The 25,556-nt window shown below is 43.4% G+C and overlaps 1 protein-coding gene across 5 annotated transcripts; it reads right to left on the reverse strand.

Moving 5' to 3' along the window:
• Positions 1–201: 201 nt before the first annotated feature.
• On the reverse strand, positions 202–24,623 carry LOC129853069 (E3 ubiquitin-protein ligase TRIM36-like). 5 transcript variants are annotated; one of them, XM_055918734.1, is made up of 11 exons: positions 24,203–24,623; positions 20,060–20,300; positions 18,387–18,419; positions 15,517–15,860; positions 14,982–15,128; positions 11,205–11,300; positions 10,573–10,826; positions 7,003–7,124; positions 5,093–5,398; positions 3,390–3,687; positions 202–2,931 (listed from the first exon to the last, which is right to left on the reverse strand). In XM_055918734.1, exons 1-11 carry the CDS (start codon positions 24,287–24,289, stop codon positions 2,574–2,576), a joined length of 2,286 nt encoding a protein of 761 aa, XP_055774709.1. In that variant the 5' UTR covers positions 24,290–24,623; the 3' UTR covers positions 202–2,573. The 5 variants fall into 5 exon arrangements, with proteins under 5 accessions (XP_055774709.1, XP_055774708.1, XP_055774710.1 ...); XM_055918733.1 differs by having other exon boundaries at positions 18,351–18,419; XM_055918735.1 differs by lacking the exon at positions 24,203–24,623 and adding an exon at positions 21,142–24,196 and having other exon boundaries at positions 18,351–18,419.
• Between the last annotated feature and the right edge of the window lie 933 nt (positions 24,624–25,556).

Raw genomic sequence — 25,556 nt, forward strand, 5'->3', positions numbered from 1 at the left:
AGGATGGGTGGATCAGGGTCTGGAGTGAGGAGAGGGAGAAAGGTCCGTATGTGTGCATTTCATACATTTTTCAGTTTCCTTGCACTTCTCTAGAAATAGAGCATTTTGAGACTGAACACATTTCCCAGGGGGGTGACATGGATTATACACATACCATTTATAAAACCTTACTCAAAGTGAACACAAATTAGCCACACACAATTGGTTTAAAACACTTGTTTATTTCATACAAATCCCAAACAGCAAATAAAATAACATATTTCAAGATTCTGATGACAAACAACGCTTAATATACATCAAAGCATCACTCACAGAAAGCGAACATCACATATCCCATCACTTACAATAGGAGAATACAACAGGTCTATTCCCTGCAGTGTACGTAATATTGCACAACAATTCACACAGACCTGCACAGCCGAAGCATACATGCTACAGTTTAAAGTGCTAGCTTGAACCATTAGACTGAGTGTCTGCAGAATATTTGGTTTAACTTACTACTGAAAACCATAGGATTCCCTTTTTCTAAAATCAGCAGTGATATGTACAGTAGCTAGAATAAGACGAGCACTATAGCAAATATCTACTGTGAAAGACAACTCCTGCGGCCACTAGTGACTTGACCCAAGATAAGCAAATTAACAAAAACGCACCTACGAGACATTCAATTTGTTCTGTAAATAATACATTCTGTGATAAACACAAACCCCGAACCTGTTAATTAAGTGCATAGACTTTTTAAAGGTGTTTCAACAGTCAATTATAAAAGGAACAGGTAGAAGTGTTGTGTCCTAAAAGGAATGGTAGAGAATTATGCGCACCAATTCTGAAGCAGCTAGGATTTAAAATTAAGACTACAGATTGTTGTTCGTCAAAATGAACTTACATGATTCAGATAAGCAAAACAATTAACGCAGCAAATTCTAGGATACGCAACACTCAAGTGGACCTAAAACATCACAACACACAGAAAAGGAGGCGTACAGATTTAAAAATGCTCCCTTGACAAATTCAGTCAGACATGATCTAGTTCCAACTACAATTTTCCACCAATTTCCCAAATTGCTCAAGTTGGATTAAGCTGAGAAACGTCACAGCACATACAAACTCATAGAAAACAAATTGCAGATCTATGACTTATTTCCCCCCCCCCAAAAAATAATGCCACTAGATATGTACATTGAGGTAAACATTTAAAATTGTTAATTTCAGTTTATTATTGGATATATGAACAATCTTAAAAGGCTGAGATTAGGGTACAGTAAATTACTAATGTATTTATGGAAGCCGCAATGAAAAGTAAAATTCTGTTGAGGAGAAAGGTATAGTTTTCCAGGGCTGATCGGCCAGTAGCACAAGGCCCATAGGCCACAAACCTGAGAAAAACAGATTATCCTTACCCTCAAGAAAACAAAACATATGTACAGATATTGTCCAAAAACCCATGTAAAGAAGCCAGAGGGGACCGGGGCTATGTTCAGCAGGGGTAACCATTCAGAAATAGAAAATGTAGAGACACAAAATTACTCCCTTTTCTAGAGGACAAAGCATCTGATCGGTTTACACAATATATTTCTAAAATCGGAAGGTTCTGAAACGCTGCTGAACAGACCCGTGGTATGCCCTAAAACCTTGTTGTCCTAGCTGATACTCAAGAGCCAATCGTCAACGTGCGTAACAAATGTCTAAGTTCTGTACACTAACATGACATGTGTCAGGAAGAAGTCGCATCGTAGTAGAGTTCCGTGGGACAGTTTGTGTAGTGAGAACATGGAAGTGTTTGAAGTTTCACATTCCCAGTGCTAAACAGAAAACAACCACTGCATCCGAGGCAGCAGTGCAAGGTAAATTCATTAACGTGACAATTTAGTGATCAACAACTAATCTCCGTGAGTAATTTAACGACAAAAGTCTCCCACTGACACCAACACACGATTTAGGTCTGAGTAGCACACAGACCGTTAGAATTACACCCTGAACGTGAATGTTTAGTGTTACGATTCAGATAAATATGTTCAGCATTGAAAGTGTTCAGAGTGGTTAGGTAGTGACATTAAGTGCAAGAAAGTGTGCTCGTCTATAAAAATAAAAAGTGCAAATTTTTTGAGCATGTGTTCAAATCAAATGCAGTGTAACAAACTGGCGTTGACAGACTCTTGACTAAGGACATTGATTAGGTGCGATTTCTATTACACATTTTTGGTAGGGATGTTTCTCAACCGAGGGGTCCTTGTGACCTACATACACTCACCCTTGTAAGTGATGACTAGCCTTGCTGTTGTGCACAGTTAGACAAATCATAGCATTTGTTAGATGATCTATTTACTGTGAAAGGCACATAGACGTAGCTGCAAGGCTCTTCAGGTTTCTCTTGGCTACGTTTTACTGGACTTAGTAGTGATACATAAATAGGTGTTCATTAAAAAAAACAAAGACCTGGATTAATAGTCAGCTGAAGTACTGCAGACAAAAACAAAAATCACTACAAACATACCTGACTGAAAGCAGAGACCAACATGAACGCAAAGGCAAGTGTTGAGAGGGAGAGACCTGTGTGTGGAAGGCCCAGAATCTCACATATACGACAGCCGCTTTGCTGTGATGAACTCCTCTAGATGGACCTTGCCACTACCCATGAGGCCAAAGGCAGGGTACATGGTACCGGAGCAGTCCAACTGCCGCTCGTAAAGGCACCTCATGGTGTCTGCATCGTAGAAGTAGACCCGGCCCGCATCGTAGTCTAGGCACACGCCGATACGCTGTGGCATAGGCAGCACCCGGTTGCTGTGGTCGCCGTGGTCTCCGCCGGCAGAGATGGAAGCTTTGGGGAGGAACATTTTGCCCATGCCCACAGTGAGCAGAGTGAAGGGCTGGGACAGATCATAGCACGTGTCCTCGCTGCCACTGTCGTGGCCACTGTCGTGGTCGTACCTGGAGGTGGGAGACAGGCAACAGTCAGCCTACAACTACAGCCCATTCAATAATACTGTCACACTGATTGTTTCCTCATTGTTACCTGGAAGCCTGTTCAAATATACATAACAGTAAAACCACAGTAGGTAATAGCAGAAAGATGTTTGAAAGAATTGTTGAAAAGGCCTTTTCTGTGAATTAACCCTCGATAGTGTCAAACTCATTCCACGGAGGGCTGAGGGTTTCGCTCCTCCCTTGTACTTGATTGATGAATTAAGGTCACTAATTAGTAAGGAGCTCCTCACTTGGCTGTCTTGGGCTATCTGAAAAGAAAACCCAGCAGACACTAGGCCCTCCATGGAATGAGTTTGCCACCCCTGGTTTACAAGTTAATGCTTCTTACGTCGCAGGCTTCTTTGTGACTCAGTCCTAATCCTTATTGAGTGATAGAGTTAGTCTGAGGCAGCAGAGTTTACCTGGGGCTACTAGTGTCTCGGGGGTTGTGGATCCACTCCAGCAGTTTGGAATCAGAGGCCACGCCCACCTTGACCAGGTAGGAGTGGGGCTCCACGCGGAAGGCCCAGTAGTGTCTGCCCTGAGAGATGCCCGTGTCACCGATGATATAGTCCAGGCCCATGTAGCTGCCTGTCTGCACACGCTCAGCAGCCAGCAGGAACGCCATGCCGGCCATGCTCTCCACAGAGTCACGGCGCTTGCTCAACGCCAGCCGCTCCGAGCTGAACCCGCAATTGTCGTTGAATAAGAAGCCAAATGCTACGGGAAGAGCAACAACACAAAACGAAGTCAGACAGATAGAATGTCCTGTTTGATCATCGTCTCAGGATGCCAGGGAGAAGGTGGGCTTTCATAAAGTGTCACATGAGGTCGCTATTGTAAAGATCTTTTAAAAAAGTGAAGGAATTGACAGAATTTCAAAATGTATCCATTTACATGTATTGAAAGACAAACAATGCTTTACTTCTCATGTAAGGTTATTTGAAATTATTTTCTAAGCCACATCTGCCGCGACTCAATCTCAAAATAGTTACAACGCCAAAGGCCATAATTACAATTCACTTACCAACTAATAGTTATGCCTGTGCAATGAGCCATTGCATTCTGTCTCCATGGTAAAGCATTTAATTCATTCACGAAAATCCCTCAAAAACAAGTGCAAAAATACTAACCGTTTACCACTTGTTGCATGAACTACACAAACTTGAGTGATCTTAAAGACACCCTTCATTAAAAAAAAAAAGGACAAATGTATTGTCGTACAGTAATGATAAGTATGCAGTATGCCTCCACTGACTTGTGAGGCGTGTTGCAGCTACTGTAATGTCTGGTCTGTCTGAGGCCTGCATTGACCCAGAATTCCACCTCATTACTAACACACTGCGCACACCACTGGGAAAAATCCCCAGTCAGGACACAGGAATGTGGGTTCCCAGTCCTATCACTGGGCTTCAATCCACAGTGGACCCAGCTCTCAGCCCTAGTTTACTGCAGACTAATGAGGCAACTGAGGATAAACAAAATCCAAATGGATCAGCAATTGTACACACACATGGAAGTTAGGACGAGAGGGTGGGGACTGTCCAATTCAATAGACTTGAGGAATTAAAGAGATCTAGTGCTTTACAGACGGTATACGACAGCTAAAATCAGAGCACCTAACCATCAGAGGCTGAAAAACACTTTGAAAGTCGTAAGCAGATGTATTGTTACTCTGGGACTCTGAAACGCTTCAGTCCGTCTAAAAGAAACAAAGCATTCAAAAGGCTGTGATTTCTGCAATCCAACAAAGGAGATGGTTGCTGAAGTAATAGTCACAGAGATTTCATAACTGTCCACTGTATTTTATCCCACAGTTCACTTTGAACAGTGGAGCATCTGTCTATTTGAAATCTTCTTCTACTTTCACAGCCTAGTAGATATACGCCGGCTATAGAGCCCAGTATACTAGTTTTTCCCAGGTCCTGCAACACAGAAATGGCGTTAAAGCATTGTTACATGATTGCCGAGCATTTTTTAGTTATGAGTTGCTATTCCAGTAGTGCCGTGTTTCAGAATATGGCCCAGGCCCACCTCTCTCCCTGCCCATCACGAGTGCCACCCCTACACATGAATACGACATCATCCTCAGTGCATTTGTGAGACATCAGTGCCTGGAGCCTACCTGGGGCAGGTGGTGTGTGGAAGGTGACCTCTGGGCTGTAGGGGCTGTAGAGGGAGTTGCGGCAGCTGCGGACTCGGAACGAGTAGAGGCTGTCGGCCTCCAGATCACACACCACTGTGCTAGGGCCGTACACCCTGTCTGTGAGGCGCCAGAGGCTGACGCCCTCCTCATCCTGCTCCGCGCCCAGCCTCCTGTACTCCAGCACCTGGTGGTCTGTGGCCAGGGTATCCTCAGCCAGCTGCCAGCACAACAAGCCCTCGTTGTAGACGCGACTACGGGACAGATCAATGATGGGAGGCTCGGGGACTGAGAGGGTCGGAGAAAAGGAACATGGCAGAGTGAGGGGGGTCAGGTTAAAGTCCAAGCCTCCCAAAAAATACAAATATCTAAATTGACAAACTAACATAAGCAAGCCTTGGACAAGTAAGCCTTGACAGAGACATAACGGTCCATACAAAACATGCTAGACCTTATTTTAAAATGGTATTGGTTATCTGGAAATAAAATAAAAAATAGACACATTGGTTTATGTAAGTGCATTGAGTTCTTACGAGATGTGACTGAACTCAGATCAGACAGAATATGGACAAGATTGAGAAGCTAAAAAAATATTGCCAGGAAAAGCACTTTGCAAATCCTTCACCCCCCTCCCCTCACTGCAGACATAGCTTCCTGTCAGCCACAGCCAGGTCCAGCAGGTTTGATCAGGACTGGAGGGAGGGGGGGGGGGGGGGCTGGGCGGTCTGCCAACCCAGCGGGCTACCAGCCTGAGAGCGCCGATATTCTCAGAGAAACAACCTATTGATCAGGCTACGGCCGGGACGGGACAGGACAGGCATTACACCAAAGAACAGAGGCTTCTCCTTGTTTCTCACTGGCTGTGAGACCAGACTGCAGCCTCTGGAGGGGCTGGATTAGGAAGGGGGAGAACAAACAACACCTTTATGGTTCAACTAGTGGGGGGATAGATTCAAATATAGAGCATAGAAGACTCCACAACACCGTAATGAGATCTGCTTGAGTACTGGGGTTGAAATTACACATCACCTCTTTGGGTGATATATCTAGGAGGGGGAGGTCACGGTCCCCATCCCCAGACCCCCACCGAAACGGTTTCCTTCTATTTGTTGCCTTGAAGACGACCCTGGCATGATCCTGGTCCTGGGTTGGAGCTGTTCGTTCCTCTACTCTGTCTGGTCTAGTTTAATAAGAAATCCATGCAGCGCTGCTCCATGTAGCCCACTTCTACAGGTCTGAACCCTGTCCTAAAGACAGCCTGGCCCCCGCGCTGCCAACCAACTGTCGCTAACGAACACAGATGACCCTTCGTCTCACTACGGGGAGACAAAGCAGGGCCCCTTTGTGGTCAGTAATCTTTATAGCGCAACGAGCTCACAAGCCCATTCAAAACACACAGTAATACCTGTGGGACAGAAGGAGCAGGGTTGGAACTCATTCTGAGGACAGCCACAGTTAGATGGGAGCCTATAAGAAGCCTCCTGTTTACTTCCAGGGTAGCGCTGCCCCTACTTAATATGCGCATGTCAAATCCGTTCCTTTTCACAGAAACATAATTATATCCAGCCCGCTGCACAGTTCCCTTTTCTCTAAATCGAGTCTATATGCAAAGCAGTGGACCAGCAAAAAGCCCTGCAATGCTCTCTGTGCCAAAATCCCTGTGTGTATATCAGGAGTGTAACCGGCTTATTGAATTAAAAGGGCTTCTGGTTACCAGTGTCTTAACAGAGAGCAGAGCCCAGGAGGAGGTGAAAGTGACTGACGGGTTGAGGCGGAGGTGAGTTAAAGGGGAACCAATGAGGAGTGTCAACAAATGACGGTTCAACTTTGGGCTTGCATTGCAATGTCTGCATACATTTTTACATATTAGGAGTGTGGGGTGGGGAACTCACCTCCCCCAAAACATAGCTCCTTCAGCAGAGTCTCCTCTCTGGAAGTTTCCAGCACAAACTCATCAAAGGAGGGGTCAGCCGCGGGGTGGAACGTCCTCAGAGACTCGGTGGATTTCGCAATTCTGGAGAGTAAGAAAAGAGGAAACAAAATGGCAGCTATTGACTTTGTAGTTAAAAGTGAATGGCTGCCCTCCATTACTGGCTACGAGACTATTGCAGCTCTGCTAAGCTTCCCAGTAAAGAAAGAAATTATCAAGCATCCCAGAAGTGTTAAAAATAGCCCACGCTAACATATGTAGCTTAAGAAACTAGGTTCACGAAATCACTCATTTGCTAGTAACAGATATTGATTTTATGCCTCAAACTCACTCAGAACACCTTTGATGATAGTGGTAACAATATATGGTTATAACATTACAGAAAAGACAAGATGTTTCTCTTTATATTCAGAACCACATTCCTGTAAAGCTTAGAGGATCTCATGTTAAATACTGTTGGCTAATATGGCTACAGGTTCATCTGCCTCACTTAAAGCCCATTCTGGTGGGAAGCTGCTATAGACCACCAAGTGCTAACAGTCAGTATCCGGATAATGTGTGAAATGCTTGATAATGTATGTGATATCAACAGAGGTATATTTTCTGGGTGATTGAAATATTGACTGGCTTTCATCAGGCTGCCCACTCATGAGGCGGCAGGTAGCCTAGTGGTTAGAGCGTTGGGCCAGTAACCGAAAGGTTGCTGGATAGAATCCCAGAGCTGGATAGAATCCCAGAGCATTGCTTATCCCAGTTACTAACTGGGATAAGCAATGCACCCATTAGAAAATGACTTAAATCCCCATGGATTGATGAGGAATTTAAAAAAAATTGTATAGTTGAGAGGGATGAGGCAAAAGAGATGGCAAAACTGGCTGTACAACCGATTGCCAAAACAAAAATAAACTACACTATGAAAAAAGGACAAATGACAGACAGGAAAAAGCTTTGAAGCACCTTAAATGTCATTTTGGGCAGAAAAGCAAACAGAGCTCCATCATTCATTGAATCAGATGGCTCATACATCACAAAACTCACTGATATGACAACTCATTTCACGTTTTCATTGGCAAGATTATCAAAAGTAGGCATGCAATGAAGGCAACAAACGCTGACACTACAGATCCAAGTATACCCAACCAAATTATCATAGACAAGCATTGTCATTTTGAATTCGGTAAAGCAAGCGTTGAACAGGTGAAAAAAATAGTTGTCTAGCAACAATGACAAGCCACCGGGGTCTGACAACTTGGATAGAAAATTACTAAGGACAATAGCGGACAATATTGTCATTCCCATTTCCAATTTAGGCCTACTAGAAAGTGTGCCCCCTCACGCTTGGAGGAAAGAAAAAGTTACTCCCTTCACTAATAGTAAAGCCCCCTTAACTGGCTCAAATAGCCGACCAATCAGCTTGTTACCAACCCTTAGTTAACTTCAGGGGGAAAAAAATTGTTTGACCAGATACAATGCTATTTTACAGATTTTCAGCACGCTTATAGGGAAGGACATTCAACAAGAACTTCACTTACACAAATGACTGATTGGCTGAGAGAAACTGATGATAAAAAGAATGCGGGGGGCTGTTTTGTTAGACTTCAGTGCAGCTTCTGACATTATCGATCATAGTCTGTTGCTGGGGGGGAAAAAACGTAGAGTAAGTAAAGCCAGTGTGTCTATGTATGCGGATGACTCAACACGTCAGCTACTAAAGCAACTGAAATGACTGCAACACTTAAAGAGCTGCAGTTAGTTTCAGAACGGTGGCAAGGAATAATTTAGTCCTAAATATTTCAAACACTAAAATAATTGTATTTGGGACAAATCATTCACTAAACCTCAACTAAATCTTGTAATAAATAATGTGGAAATTAAAGTGACTAAACTGCTTGGAGTAACCCTGGATTATAAACTGTCATGGTCAAAACATTGATACAACAGTAGCTAAGATAGGGAGAAGTCTGTCCATAATAAAGCGCTGCTCTGCCTTTTTTTTTTTTTTTTATCCCATTTTCTCCCCAATTTTCGTGGTATCCAATCGCTAGTAATTACTACCTTGTCTCATCGCTACAACTCCCGTACGGGCTCGGGAGAGACGAAGGTCGAAAGCCATGCGTCCTCCGAAGCACAACCCAACCAGCCGTACTGCTTCTTAACACAGCGCGCCTCCAACCCGGAAGCCAGCCGCACCAATGTGTCGGAGGAAACACCGTGCACCTGGCCCCCTTGGTTAGCGCGCACTGCGCCCAGCCCGCCACAGGAGTCGCTGGAGCGCGATGAGACAAGGATATCCCTACCGGCCAAACCCTCCCTACCCCGGACGACGCTATGCCAATTGTGCGTCGCCCCACGGACCTCCCGGTCGCGGCCAGCTGCGACAGAGCCTGGGCGCGAACCCAGAGACTCTGGTGGCGCAGTTAGCACTGCGATGCAGTGCCCTAGACCACTGCGCCACCCGGGAGGCCATTGCTCTGCCTTCTTAACAGCACTATCAACAAGGCAGGTCCTACAGGCCCTAGTTTTGCAGCACCTGGACTACTGTTCAGTCGTGTGGTCAGGTGCCACAGAGGGACTTAGGAAAATTGCAATTGGCTCAGAACAGGGCAGCTGTCCCTTGGGATGTACAGAGCGCTAACAATAATATCCATGTCAATCACGTGGCTCAACGTGGAGAAGAGATTGACTTCATCACTAATTGTATTTATGAGCGGTATTGACATGTTGAATGCACCGGTCTGTTTGAACTACTGGCACACAACTTAGACACCCATGCATACCACACAAAACATGCCACCAGAGGTCTCTTCACAGTCCAGAACAGAGGCACGCTGTACTACATGGAACTCTATTCCACATCAACTCATTCCAGCAGTAAAATTTGATTTAAAAAAAAAAAAAAAAAAAAAAAAAAAAAAAAAAAAAAAAAATCGGATAATACACCTTATGGAACAGCAGGGACTGAAGCAACAAACAGACATGCATACAAACACATAACATATGCACTATACACAATGGATTTGGGGAACGTAAACAGCACTTCACCATTCCAATCTGTCCCAGTGTCCCCGATACTTGGTGTCATGGATCTTTGACACGCTCAACCTACCCATAAGCAGATTTATTTTAGTACTGGAAGAGTCACAGGGCCCAAATCCCCATTAGGAAACCTAGATGACAAGAGCAGCCACAGGGAAATTGCATTCTGGCCTGTAATAGTTTGAAAATGGGTCCTTTAAGAATAAAGTCCTTTTGATTACTGACCTTAATTAAACAATGGTGACATTAAATAACCATTAGCCTTTATCGCCACTGATGGTATCCTTCGGGAGCCAGTCTCTACTGTGCCTTTGTTTACTAATGTGTTGGGAGTGGCAGGCAGTCAGGGCTGGAGGTGTAGGGTGAAATTGCCCTAGAAGCTGATCTTCCCTCAGATTAGCAATTCCCCACTACTGGTTTAGGTTATGATTGGAGGAGGGGAAGCTGTGCCTAGATCTGCACCTAGGGGAAATTTGTCCCTGGAGGGGAGGCTGACCTGGTGTGCAGCTGCTTGGCCGTCTGAACGAAGCAGGATTGGTCTGTCTCCTTGAGGACCTCCTGGGCGTAGCCCACCAGGCCACTGTTCTCCAGCATGCCCTGGTACTCCTCCACCTGGCCCCTGAGCTGCTCCAGACGCCGCGTCCTCGACTGCTCGATGGAGTTCAGCATCTCAGACTTCCTCTCCTGGAGGGTCTGGAACAGCCGGTCAAAGTGCTCATAGGCCCCACACTCCGCCACCTTGCCATTCTCCTGCAGAGGTAGGGAAGGGTGTCAACGCATCATGGTGCCATAATATTGCATAGAAATCGGTTTGTGCCATCATGCCCCCTTACCACAAGGAGTTTGGCATGACAAAGTAAGAATGATGGCACAACCAGATCTGCGACCAGGCTAGCATAGAAGTAATATTACAACAAAATGTAAACGAGAGAAATCCATCATAATACAGTACAGACAAAGTCAGACTAAGCAAACCCCTCCGCAGTGGAATTCATGCAAATTAGTATGTATTTACATGCATTTGAATATGTGAACTTCCTTCTCAGTGCAGACAATGTCCCTTTGTTATTTAATATAAGACAAACAGTCAGACACAGGACTAGTTTTATTCCGTCAACAACTACTTGCCTCAGTTTCATTGATCAACACCTCCAGGTGGGAAATCTGAGTCCTCACTTGGTCCTCTTTGCTGATTAAGTAATGGATACTCTTTGATAGCTTCTCCTGTTGGTATCACAACAAAGAACATTTGAAAGCATTGAGAAACCCGATTGAAATCCTACCTCATCCCGGAATGTTCCTGTTGTTCATCAGAACAAAACACCCAATATGCCTCTGCATACAGTAAGGCCAGCAGAGAGATTGTCAGAGATGTTCAATAGATAGATAAGCATAAGATACAAATGATTACATTAAATATGGATGAGTCAGGCCCGGTGCCTGTGTCCATAGGCCTCTAAGATTACAGTCAAAGGACACAAAGTCCTCTGTCCCTCTGCTTTCAGTGGCTGACTGACCTCTGTCTAGTCTGGGGGGGGTGCTTGTTGATGACCGCACATGTGGATTACACTGCTCAAAGGTAAACTGATCCTGTGGACGTGTGCCACTCAGCAGATACAAATGACTGATAAATATTTCATTAGGGGGCTCAAAATAAAATAATTTATTGGTTGTTTACATAGTTCAGCAGATGTTATAGCAGGTGCAGCAAAACGCTTAAGTTACTAGCTCCTAACAATGATGTAAATTAAGTAAACATAAATAAAAATGTCAGAACAAATCCAATTAATCCAAATAGTACTAACAGTCATCCAAATGCAATCTATACAAAGATTTACACAAGATACTGTATACTAAGAATGCTATGTACAGCAGTAGATCTACTGAAATGAGCTGTTGAGAAAACAGTGTCTAAACACACAATGCAAAAACTCCATTCGAAATAAGCTTCCGGACCAGAGACCGGAAGATAAATACACATGTGAATGGTGGGCAGACATGTATACCCATTCACATACTAAGTAGTTATATAGAATGAGCCTAGAATACAGTATTATTATTTAACTGACTTGCTTAGTTGAATAAAGGTAAGAACAAATTCATATTTTCAATGACGTCCCCTTGTTCAGGGGCAGAATGACAGATTTTTACCTTATCAGCTCGGGGATTCGATCTTGCAACCTTTCGGTTACTAGTCCAACGCTCTAACCACTAGGCTACCTGCCGCCCTACAACAGTATATACATTTGATGTCGGAAGTTTACATACACCTTAGCTAAATACATTTATACTCAGTTTCACAATTCCTGACATTTGATCCAAGTAAAAATTCCCTGTAGTAGGTCAGTTAGGATCACCAACTTTATTTTAAGAATGTGAAATGTCAGAATAAGTTATATTCATTTATTTATTTAATCACATTCCCAGTGGGTCAGAAGTTCACATACACTCAATTAGTATTTGGTAGCATTGCCTTTCAATTGTTTAACTTGGGTCAAACATGTCAGGTAGCCTTCCACAAGCTTCCCACAATAAGTTGGGTGAATTTTGGCCCATTCCTCCTGACAGAGCTGGTGTAACCGAGTCAGGTTTGTATGCCTCCTTGCTCGCACACGCTTTTCCAGTTCTGCCCACACATTTTCTATAGGATTGAAGTCAGGGCTTTGTGATGGCCACTCCAATACTTTGACTTTGTTGTCCTTAAGCCATTTTGCCACAACTTTGGAAGTATGCTTGGGGTCATTGTCCATTTGGAAGACCCATTTGCGACCAAGCTTTAACTTCCTGACTGATGTCTTGAGATGTTGCTTCAATATATCAACATAATTTTCCATCCTCATGATGCCATCTATTTTGTGAAGTGCACCAGTCCCTCCTGCAGCAAAGCACCCCCACAACATGATGCTGCCACCCCGTGCTTCACGGTTGGGATGGTGTTCTTCGGCTTGCAAGCCTCCCCCTTTTTCCTACAAACATAATGATGATCATCATGGCCAAAAAGTTATATATTTTTTTTCATCAGACCAGAGGACATTTCTCCAAAAAGCACAATCTTTGTCCCCATGTGCAGTTGCAAACCGTAGTCCGTAGCTTTTTTATGGCGGTTTTGGAGCAGTGGCTTCTTCCTTGCTGAGCGGCCTTTCAGGTTATGTCGATATAGGACTCGTTTTGCTGTGGATATAGATACTTTTGTACCCGTTTCCTCCAGAATCTTCACAGGGTCCTTTGCTGTTGTTCTGGGATTGATTTGCACCAAAGTCGGTTCATCTATAGGAGACAGAACGCGTCTCCTTCCTGAGCGGTATGACAGCTGCGTGGTCCCATTGTGTTTACACATGTTTGCATACTATTGTTTGTACAGATGAACGTGGTACCGTCAGGCATTTGGAAATTGCTCCCAAGTATGAACCAGACTTGTAGGTCTACAATTGTTTTCTGGGGTCTTGGCTGATTTCTTTTGATTTTCCCATGATGTCAAGCAAAGAGGCACTGAGTTTGAAGGTAAACCTTGGAATACATCCACAGGTACACCTCCAATTGACTCAAATGAGGTTAATTAGCCTTTCAGAAGTGGAAACCACACAGGCTCACAACGGGACCGCCGAGTGCTAAAATGAGTTTTTAAAAAGTAGTCTGTCCTCGGTTGCAACACTCACTACCGAATTCAGCACTACCAAATTCCAAACTGCCTCTGGAAGCAACGTTAGCAAGAACTGTTCGTTAGGAGCTTAATGAAAATGGGTTTCCATTTGCCGAGCAGCCTAAGATCACCAAGCGCAATGCGTCGGCTGGAGTGGTGTAAAGCTTGCCGCCATTGGACTCTGGAGCAGTGGAAACACGTTCTCTAGAGTGATGAATCAGGCTTCACCATCTGGCAGTCCGACGGACTAATCTGAGTTTGTCGGATGCCAGGAGAACGCTACCTGCCCGACTGCATAGTGCGAACTGTGAAGTTTTGTGGAGGAGGAATAATGGTCAGGGACTGTTTTTCATGTTTTGGGCTAGGCCCCTTAGTTCCAGTGAAGGGAAATTGTCATTGTAATGCTACAATGTACAATCTAGACCAGGGTTTCCCAAACTCAGTCCTCGGGACCCCAAAGGGTGCATGTTTTAGTTTTTTGGCCCTAGCACTACACAGCTGATTCAAATAATGAACTAATCATCAAGCTTTGATCATTTGAATCAGCTGTGTAGTGTTACAGCAAAACCCAAAATGTGCACCCCTTGGTGTCCCAAGGACCGAGTTTGGGAAAAGCTGTTCTTGACCATTCTATGCTTCCAAGTTTGTGGAAGGCCCTTTCCTGTTTCAGCATGACAACGCCCCCATGCACGAAGCGAAGTCCATACAGAAATAGTTTGTTGAGATCAGTGTGAAAGAACTTGACTGGCCTGCACAGAAATCCGACTTTAACCCCTTTGGTGATGAATTGGAATGGCAACTGCAAGCCAAGCCTAATTGCCCAAAATCAGTGCCCGAACTTACTAATGCCCTGAATGGAAGCAAGTCCCCGCAACAATGTTCCAACATCTAGTGGAAAGCCTTCACAGAAAAGTTAAGGCTGTTACAGCAGCAAAGGGGGGGGGGGGGGGCAACGCCATGATTTTGGAATGAGATGTTCGAAGATCAGGTGCCCACATACTTTTGTCCATGTAGTATGTCAACATCACTGCTTCACTGACCAGTTGAGCAGACAACCACTTCAAAACTAACACTTTCCCCAAGGATGTATTCATTACTACACATTGTAGCAAAAATACTTGCGACAGAAAACAAAACTTTCTTATTGGACAAATTCAGATCGGTTCCTCCCCTTACGGCCCATTTGGTTCCTAGAGTACACACCCTTGATTGCTTTCAAGTCTGGTCAAGTCAACGGATCGAGACAACAGTTCATTATACGGTACCTTGAGGATCTTGTAGGCACTGCTCATGGATGTGACTTTGTGGTTGGCATGGGAGCCTCCCAGCTTGCACAGGTGACAGACTGGACGGCGGCACACCTCGCAGTACATGTTGACCTTCTCCATCTCATGCTCCGGACACATCAGCACCTGATGGACGTGAGAAACACATTGGACTAGCTGACATTTTCAATGCCGCAAACACGTCACACCTCAAAATGCAAAACAGAAGTACTGGAGGACATTTTTAATGCCCAGAAATCATTAGTTCTGAATGGGCAACTGCACAACAAAAGACAGGCAGAGAAGAGACTGGTATTGTCAGCCCAAATTAAAACTTATCGCAACAATGAATGCTAATGAGCTGGTTAAGGACCAGTCCTGTCAACATATCTGATGGCTGCACCATTAACCCGATCAACTCAATGAGTCGTCCACCATCATTGACATGAGCAGGTCACTATTCTAAAATCAACACCAGAAAAACCTGCTTGCAATAAACAATGAAAACCCCTCCGAGGTGGACAAGGGTATCTACCTTGGGCCTAAAATTCATGGTGGGCCCCACATACTCGTGCTGGGCTTTGGGGGTACCCCATGGGTGGTGGAACTTGAAGCACTCGTTGCAGTAGCTGGCCTTGCAGTCCATGCAGCTCTTGGTGGCCTCCTGCTGGGGCGGCTTGCACATGTTGCACATGATGGCCACGGCGGCGCGGGCTGCCTGCCGGTAGCGCTCCACAATGCTCTCCAGGGTGAAGTTCCGGAAGAGCATGCTCATGCCCCGCTCACCCAGGTCCACATCGTGTTGGCAGCCTGGGCACGGGAAAGTGGTAACGCGGGGGGTCACAGAGCCACGTCTCCATCCTGGTGAGGAGATGGAGCCTGCTAGGACAGAACAGCCATTAGAGTACTAATCGAAGGGTGGGCCTGCACAGAGACAGGCAGACAAACAGACTGGAAGGGTCAGTGTCCGACAGAACAAACACGGGTCCTTCCTTCTCCGGCAGCTCTCGCTACAGGGTGACCCCTCTCAATAATGGATCACACAAGAGATAGGAAGAGCATGTGTTTACAATGACCTGGACATAAAGATTCACGTAAAATCTAAATGATTTTAAATAAATTACAAAATCAGGTGGAAAGTAAAAGGTGGGAAACCCACTGACAAAACTAACTGAAAAAGCAATGACACAGAACAGATCAACCAAAGGGTAAGAGTGTAATTGATTTCCACTACCTGCAGAGAAAATTCATTTTGAAACCATTTGTCCAGTTCAATGCATCACAACCAGATGCCTTGTAAAGCATCATCATCTAGAAAGACTACAAAGCTGTAGCATAATATTAGAAAAAATGCAGACAAAGGCATTCATGACACATGACAGATGCAAACAGCTGGACCTTGTCACTGAGCATGAAACGCATTTAGGAAAATGGCAAGCAAAGGAAGAAAAAAACATTTTGCAGAGCACCAACAGACGAGTGGTGGGCGCAAAGCAAGCATGCGGGTCAATCATGGCGTTTGCATTTGGAATGTGTGTGTGACTGTATAATAATGGCAGACTGAGGAGGATAGAGTAGTGGGTGAGCAGGCTTGATGTATTGGATGAAGCGGCAGGTCAGGGAGGGGATTGGGATGGAAAATCGATGAGGTGGGGGCCACGTGTCCTGGCCTGAAGGCGATGGGGATATTAAAAGGACAGATACTTAGGCTGAGTGGGTGTTCTGGTCAGGGAGGGAGGAGGTTGCTGCAGCATGTGCCTACAGCAAGGTGTACGGTAGCAGGCTGAGACACACTGCCTGCTGCCACAGTGGGATTCAGAGGGTGATTGCTAGTGCAGAGAAAGAGCTCAGGGCAAAAACTGACGAGTCATTGCAAGGCCATTATAGCAGGGCAAAGGGGTGGGTTACCTACAGAACCACATCATTAACAACATGGTTCGAGTCATCATAATGCGACAGAGCCTCATCACCATAACCAGGACTGCATTACAAAAGGGATGCAGGCAATCTTGCCAAGAGTATGTGACTAAACCAAATACTGTACACGCTGGGAGAAATACATCCTCCCTACACCTTGTTTTAACTCTACTTGAAAAATAAACTGTCAAGATGAATGATTTCAGACAAAGCTGTTGGTTGCCTTTAATACTTGATCTCTATGAAAGGGAAGACTGGTTGGTATCCTGCATTAAGTAAGACTCATTCTGGTGCCATTTTAGATACTTGTTCAGATGCACTTGTTAGGAGAGATGTGAAGTGTTTATAATATAGGGAATCTTTCACTAGCATTAGGACAATTGCGGCATAGCCTTTTTAAAACATCTACTGAGCGCTACAACATAAAAAAATAAGTAAAAACTGAATGAAAAATGTCTACTAAAGTTTCAGTAAGACCATTATTTTGTTTGGCACTGTGCTTTAGGGGCGTGTCACAAATGTGTGCTTTATGGGGCGTGTCACATCAAATAGAACAAATTAGTTGGTTAGAACATTGGCTTGTGGCTAAGAGCAATCTCTACAAACACATGAGTCTCTAAAACGTTATAATTTTCAATTACAGATGAACCGTAGTGCTAAAAAAGCATCCTGGGGGCAAGCCTGTCAGCAGGCATATGATTGAAGGTTGCAGTGGTATAATCTAGTGCACATGTCAAACTCATTCCACGGAGGGCCGAGTGTCTGCGGGTTGTCACTCCACCTTTTTACTTGATTGATGAATTCAGGTCTAATTAGTAAGGAACTTCCCTCACCTGGTTGTCTAGGTATTAATTGAAAGGAGGAAAAAAAACAGAAACCTGCAGACACTGCCCTCCGTGGAATGAGTTTGACACCCTTGCTCTAGAGAATCTTGGCATATCTAAAACTAACCCCCTGTGTTGTGTTACATAGAACTAGGTCCCCTGCTGCTTCTAAAAGTGAATCTACTGGCCTCCTCCACAAGGTACTGAATGCATCAGAGGCTACAGGGATGGGAAACCCCTCTACATTTGCCCAGGCATTAAGAAATCCCACTTTAAACCAATTCCTTTAAGTCCATTCCCATTTCTCTCACCTCTGAGATTTCCATCCAGAGCTGTAGCTCGCTCACTCACTCATTCTCCAACCTACTTACTAAGACATGCATGTGTTGAAAGGGGAGCACTAAACCCTGAAAGCACCAGGCCAGAAAAAAAAAACTGAACAAAACACCAAATGTAGACAAATTGGTAGGACATAATTTACATTTATGCCTTTGCTCAGTAGACTTTTTAAAAAGCCAGAATGCCACGTCTACCAAGATCAGGTGGTCTATTGTCAGCTGTGTGTTACGTACAGTAGAGTAACAGTAAGTTGGGGTTCACAGGGGGGATCTAGTAACACTGTACTCACTACTACAGCTATTCAAAAAATGGAACCCGCGTCTACCTCTCCTCCCAAACGACCTTCTCTGCAGTGTGGCTGCAAGCAATGGACAAAGAAGTGAAGTGAGATTAACATATACAGTATGTGAACAGGAGTGGAGTCAAACCTGATGTACTTCTAATAACAGTGGACAAGTGCCAACACAACAGTGCTTAAAAGAAATTGCCCTCTTAAAAAAGGTTAAGGTCAAAACATGTGAAATCACATATTTCAAAACATCTGTAGGTACATTGAGTTTAACATACTCTAAAACAAACAAAAAAGTCTGGTCTGAATCCTAATAAAACAAGGTGAAGAAAACATTGAGGTTGCAGTAACAAACCATTGTTAGCTTTGAAAGCACTTGTCTGATAAATATAGGTGAGTCCTGGCTTCAGTTCATTTAATCCCCCATTCATTCCACCATGACCACCACTGGGCTGACATCCAGTCAGCAAGGATAAAAAACATTACTGTAATGCTGTCAGAGATTTAAGACTTTTACTGAAAGGTATGGTAAAGTGATACTTAAAGAATTTGGCAATGGAGTGCTTGATCTACTTCCCCAGAGTCAGATAAACATGTGGATACCATTTTATGCCTCAGTGTCCAGTATGAAGGAAGTTGGAGTTAGCAGATAGCGCAATGACTGGAAATCTATGAGTAACGATAGTTAGCACTGGCTCGCAAAACTACCTCCAACTTCCTTCATACTGGACACAGACATAAAAATGGTATCCACGAGTACATCTGACACTGGGGAAGTAGATCAATGACCCCATTGCCAAAATATTCCTTAAGTAATGTCCTTTAAGATTGTCAAAGTAATTATCAGATTTTGTTTTACTAAATCTGCATGAGTGCAATGGTTACTAACCCCACAAGGATTGTAATTTAGTTAATGATTCTTAAGATGACCAAGGAAGTATTATAATTTTACCAGCTCTATAACCCTGTTTTTCTAAACAGCATTGAACGTATCCACTGTTTTAATAGATGCAGACCTGGACATGAAGAATGGGCACATTCAGGTTGGGAAAATGTGAATTGGTTGGTGTTTTGGAGTGGCAGGGTGAAAGACTGCCTTGTCTCACTCCATGCTGCTAGCGCCTTGGACTTAGACCTCTTTTTTTTTTTTTTGCAAAGCAAATAATATTGCCCCCCCCCCCCCCCCCCCCCCCACCAACACTCAAGCATTTTAAATGCTTTAGTGGGATAACAGTCATGCTTCGTTCCACCATATGTACATAACTCAAGCCTTATTCTATCAAGGTGCTGAAAATGATAGGCATGTTGTGTTAAGAAATTGCTTGGTATTACTAATATTCACACAATAGAACTATAATTTAAAGGATTTTTGAAGTGAATGCCTTACGGACATGGAACTAGAGTCTAGACAAAACAAAAGTGATGACTTAAATGCTTGTCGTGTTACTTCATTCTGTTAAAGAAACTTAAGACCAATCTCAAAGTGGACAAGATTACAGGAAAAGTATGAACATCTAACATGATGATTTTAAACTGGATGAGATCGGTGGTGGAGTCCATTCCATTCTACAACCCAGAGAATGACTTTCAGCAAATACATGTGAAAGATGAACCTGGGTATGACATGTCCATAGAACTTCACTGCAAATTGCATGTGATGTTGTCAGAATCACAATATGGGCATGAGGACTGGCCAAACTCAAACGCACCTGATCTTGCAAGCCTATCCAGCCTCTCCATGCTTGGCGAGGGCACTCTGGATCGTGGTCCTGGGCTCCCAGGGAGGGAACATTCAGACCCAGCATCGAAGGAATCCTCATGGTTCAACAGCAGCAGCTCTCGGACACACTTGTGACAAACACTGTGCTGACAGGGCAAGATGAGGGGGTGCGTAAACAGCTCCTTACAAATCGGACAAATGAGCTCCCGCTCAATATTCTTGATAGGGACCTGGTGTAGACACAGACAGCACTATTATTTCTACAGTAGTCTCAGGCCCGGGCGAACTGCTCCCACATACAAGAGAGATCAGGCAGGTAGACAAGACTAAGCCTACAGCAACTCGGTCCTAGGGTCCCCAAGGGGTACACATTGTTGTTGTTTTTTGCCCTTACATTACAAAGATGATTAAAGTCAACATCAAGCTTTGATTATTTGAATTAACTGTGTACTGTTAAGGTTAAAAAAAATCTATTTAAAAAAAGCACACCTTGGGATAACCAGGAACGATTTTGGGAAACGCTGGCCTACAGTAATATACATAGTATGAACCGATATTATCGTTACTTTTTAAACATTTCATTTGAAAGGGAAGCCAGTTTTAATAGACTAGGCATACGTCTAAAATAAAAGCACATTCGTCATTGTATTAGGCTTGCTCACTTCAAATACTTTGAAACCGTCAAACAAAAACAAACTCACCTGACACTAATCAATACATTTGATTTTTCCTAAAAATATTAGTGTAGCGTCTACCCTGGTAGGCTATGCACGTAGTTTAGGAAGTTCATGCATCAGCTTGTTGGTTAGCTGAGGAAGCACAAAATGGTTACAGCAAAGCTAACAATTCCTCGAAAAAAAAGGAACCACAGATTCTCATTACCATATGAGAAGGAGTACTTGCTATAGAAATACCCTAATTTTGACCTCGCAATTTGAAATAAGATAAGGTCAACCATGGAGTCTGTAAACCTCTAACAATGATTAATCAGTATCGTTCCACGAGGGTGTTACTAACTTAGCACATAGTTTGTCATATAAAACCAGTATGACCTGTACAATTTCCACTTACCGATACAATTGAGTTGCGTCGCGACACTGCAGACATGATGAATATCTTTTTTGTTTTTGAGGCGTTTAGCTTATTAAAAGTTGTCCAGCGTTTGTTAAAGATTACGACTATTGCACTCAAGAGCGCTGTTGAGTCGACAATGAATTAAATACCATGACTAGACGCTATGGATGAAACTGCGAGGCGTGAATCAGCAACAGCGCTGGTGCAGTTCAAGCAATGACAGACAGTAGCAAGCTGTGTGGGGCGGGTTAGAGACACTGAAATCACCATAGTAACAATGCTGCAGCCCTGAGTATTTAACCCTATCAGTCCCGAGATCCCAGTCAAAATCTGACTAATTTATCTGCATTTCCAGACTATATTTAGCCTCACAATTAAGTGTTTTACCATTTTCTTTTCAGGACAATGAGGGCTACAAGTACAACACAAAACAACTGAACATAAGCAGAACCATTTATGAGTTTTATTGACACATTTCAATTTTAAAAAGTTAGCCAAAGCAAAAACCTGAGAAAAATGTATGTTTATGAATGCTGCTAGTTAGTGGGCTACAGAAATAGTTTGCTCACTGGGTAATCAATATCCAACTAGTCAGTAACAACTGTTTGGAGTTTGTGACAGCAACTATGTGAGCTTATTACAGTATTATAGACACTTTGTCCGAGGATTTCCAATGATCTTCTATGTAGAACAGGAGTGTCAAACTAATAACATGGAGGGCCTACTATCTGCGGGGTTTTGTTTTTTTCCTTTCAATTAAGACCTAGAAAACCAGGTGAGTTCCTTACTAATTAGTGACCTTAATTCATCAATCAAGTACAACGGAGGAGCGAAAACCCGCAGAAACTTGGCACCTCCGTGTAACGACTTTGACATGTGTTATTAACGACTCTTGTGTAGCTTGTGAGCATCATCAAAGAGGAAGAGAAAGGCGAGGTCCAACTCGACGGAAAATCGGTCTCCCTCCAGCAGGTGGCGTTTTTCATCATTTCGCCCACCGAGCAAGGGAGTTATTTTATTTATGGAGGTGTATCCGCCAATCTAAAGAAAGGATGGGCGGGAGCTAGACAGCCCATTGCGAAGACGGAAATCAAAGGAACCACAGAAAATAACTCCCATTGCGAGGACGGAAATCAGATTTTCATAGATAGCTTTTAATAGTTTGTAGCTCAAGCCATTCGGACTCTATAAAAGATCCTGCTCCGGGCAACTTCGGGATCCATCCTTGCCTCACAAACACAGCCCACGTTAATCACACAGACTAATGGTTGGTATCTACGGCGGATGCAGAAGAAATAAACGAATCCAATCGTACAATACAGAGGTGTAGCTCGAACGCAGTGTTTAAAAGGGGTTAGAAGTCCAAAACGTGCCGGCGATACGGTGGGACTCATTGGGTTAAAAGAGAGGGAGGGCAAAATGATCGGCTTTCACTGGCCGATAAATGCTTTGCCACCTAGAACATTTGAGAAGGTCGGGTCACACAAATTTCCTAGGTGGCTAAGGTCCGTATGGATATCGTGATTACTGTAACAAACCCCCAGCTCACACTGTTCACACCCCTCTTGTTGGCAGACAGAAAATTGTTCAGTTTTAAAGCTAATTTCCCGCAATTCTACACATTTTACATGGGTCTAATATGTTTTTGCTTTTTTAAAGAACAATTCCTGCAATTTTACAAATTGTTCCATGTCTTATGTGTGTTTATATGATGCCAGAGGTCGGTTACCTGGGGTCCGTATTGACCCCATTCTGGGTCCAGATCCCAGTTGAGTATGAGGGCACTCGACCAATACCTGAGGTTTGCAACAATGTTTCAAAATTGAGAGATGCTACATTGTTGCATTACCAAAATAGCAACTGTTTGGCCTATCATTTGCAAAAAAAACATGCACTCATAGCATTGAAGATCATTTTTAGGGAAGGACATTAGGAATAGGCTATATTATAGTGCATGAAATCCCATGTTAATTATGAATGGCTTGAAATGTAGGCTAAAGCTTACCCTACCAGTTTGCACATCTGGTGCATTGTCCAAAATAAAATCCACGCCAAATGTAAATATTACATGGGTCCTAGTTACACAAATGATTGGCATTAAAGAGATTATCTGGTACTTTTACAGTAGTTCTGACCGTAGCCTTCACAAGCCGAAACCGGTCCCTGAAAAATTGCATACAATCTCGCATATGTGCAGATTTGTGCACCACGTAATTGCTGTCGCTCACTCTGCTGTAGGTGCATAATGTGCCTGTCGCTAGCTGTCACTCATATGGAGAGGTGCTGAAGCTCATTGGTTGAACTCGAATTTCAAGGGGGCTGGCCAACGTGGAGGAAAATGTAGAAAAATGGCGCAGCACAGCCTAAAAAAACCCTGTCACTTTCAAACTATGGATTTTGTGGCTAATTGCGGTAAAACATCAATGCTGCTCATAGATTATGCATGTATGAACTGCATATCCAGTCCAAAGTGGGATGTTTAAAAAAACTTAGTAGTCACCAAAGTTCCGGAGCACGTCTTTAATAATGTATGCTAATGGGTCAAAAGCCTAGAATATTTCGTAGAACTGCATTTGCAGTATATTCTTTATGTAACACCTTGGTATCCTGCAAAGGCGAATTTAGTATATTTAAATTCAATATTTCGATTTATGATGATTGACAACCTTGACATAAGATAATGGCATTTATTTGCAGCCTATAAAAGGATAAAGGAAAATAAAGATCTTCATGGAGATTATATGGAGAAGGAAAAAACCTTTGTGAGTCTCGCACCCCACATGAACTGCTTACGTCACACTTTCAGATAGCATACAGATAAGATGGATAGATATAGAATAAAATAAATTACAAGAGCCATCTACAAATCCTCATATTTCATGCACATTTTATCTTTACATCCCTAACCCTGTTCCAAGGACGGCACAAAACCTTGAGCATCCTTCCTCTACCTAGACTACACACCTAGATCTAGCCGAAGCAATACCGAACACGCCAGCGTTGCTCCAACAGGCTACAGATCTGGCATTAACATAAATCATATCTGACGTTCACTTACCTCTCCCGCTGTGATCCGCTGAACTATCTGCTGGACCAAACTCGGTAACATATCCTGATTATCTTCGGTATCCGCGGTATCCGACATAATGGCAGATAATGTCGACAAGACAATGGTGGGAATATAATAAACAATGGATCAATAAGAAATAAATAGCATAAGAAACACTGTAAAAATCGAATGGCTTCCCAAAGAGTGAATGTCACAGTCAGAGAAATATGGTTGCTTCTTCGTCCTCATCCTATATAATTCGAGCATCCTATATAGCATACACTTCATTCATGCCCCAGCTGCTTGAGAACATTTGATTTAGCTAGAAATCATCTTTGATGTTTAACCCCGCCCTCACTGTACATCTCAGGCGTGCGCTTGCCCGCGCAGTTTAGGCATCTGCAGCATCATCGGCGATGTCTCCAACTGAGCCCTTTGTATTTCTTCAGATATAACCCTAGCCTACTCACACAGCAATGAATAGAGTATGGCTATTTTTAAATGACAGAAAATTATCTCTAATGATGTTTGGGAATAGAATAGATTACGAAATAAAACTATGGAATTCATTGGAGTCGAATGAAACAGTGCGTTCATGTATGCATGCTATGCCTATAAATATACTAGTTCAGCCTACATATTCGTTTCTAGACGATCTGAAAACATGCCTTTCTGCCTGATAGTTTACACGTTATTGTGTTATTTATTTAACAGTTTTTGCAACAATAGACATTATAGGCTAGTTTATTCTGGTCTTCCAAGCATATCCCTTAAAATCAACACTATTTCGTTCTGTAACGAATACCACCTATTTAGACAACTGTTTTATGATAAATATGTGAATTCTAGTATTGGATAGGTCGGTGGTTGAGAGGATTAAGTTGTGCGTAATTGCTGGCGATGCCACTTGTTCCATGCATGGCGTCGGCGTCACCAGATGGCAGCTTCACGCGGATTTCACCTCATTGGACACATGGTAGAGAAACTTAAGTGGGTGGGGTTGGGAGGGGGGGGGGGTGTCTATGAAGGCCCATGTCATACACCCAAATCCACCAGCAAACAGTGTGGTCCATTCTAGTAGTATCCGTGTACAACAAGGCCACATTATGGACCCTGCATGCCACTGGATTGAGCAAAGAATAAGAAAAAAACTCATTTATCTTTTAACTACTAGATTTCACGGGGCAAAACAAATGCAATTATGTAACCTAAGTAAAGTACTCCTAAGGCTAGTGATATGATTTATGTGATGTCACATGAAAGGTCGGAGGCTGTATACATTTTATAGCAGGAAAAAGGTCAATATCCTGGATTAGATTTTAGACATAATAACCTCTGACGATCATGACATTTAACTGTTCAT

Source organism: Salvelinus fontinalis, chromosome 4 (genome assembly GCF_029448725.1).
Source record: "Salvelinus fontinalis isolate EN_2023a chromosome 4, ASM2944872v1, whole genome shotgun sequence".
NCBI lineage: Eukaryota > Metazoa > Chordata > Actinopteri > Salmoniformes > Salmonidae > Salvelinus > Salvelinus fontinalis.

Bases quoted from the DNA above. Each gene is read 5' to 3' on its own strand.
- LOC129853069 (XM_055918733.1), bottom strand. From the start codon at position 24,289: ATGTCGGATACCGCGGATACCGAAGATAATCAGGATATGTTACCGAGT. The intron at 20,301-24,202 runs GTAAGTGAACGT...TGTCTACACCAG, and splicing joins AGCGGATCACAGCGGGAGAG to GTCCCTATCAAGAATATTGA. The intron at 15,129-15,516 runs GTAGATACCCTT...CACGTCCATCAG, and splicing joins CCATGAATTTTAGGCCCAAG to GTGCTGATGTGTCCGGAGCA.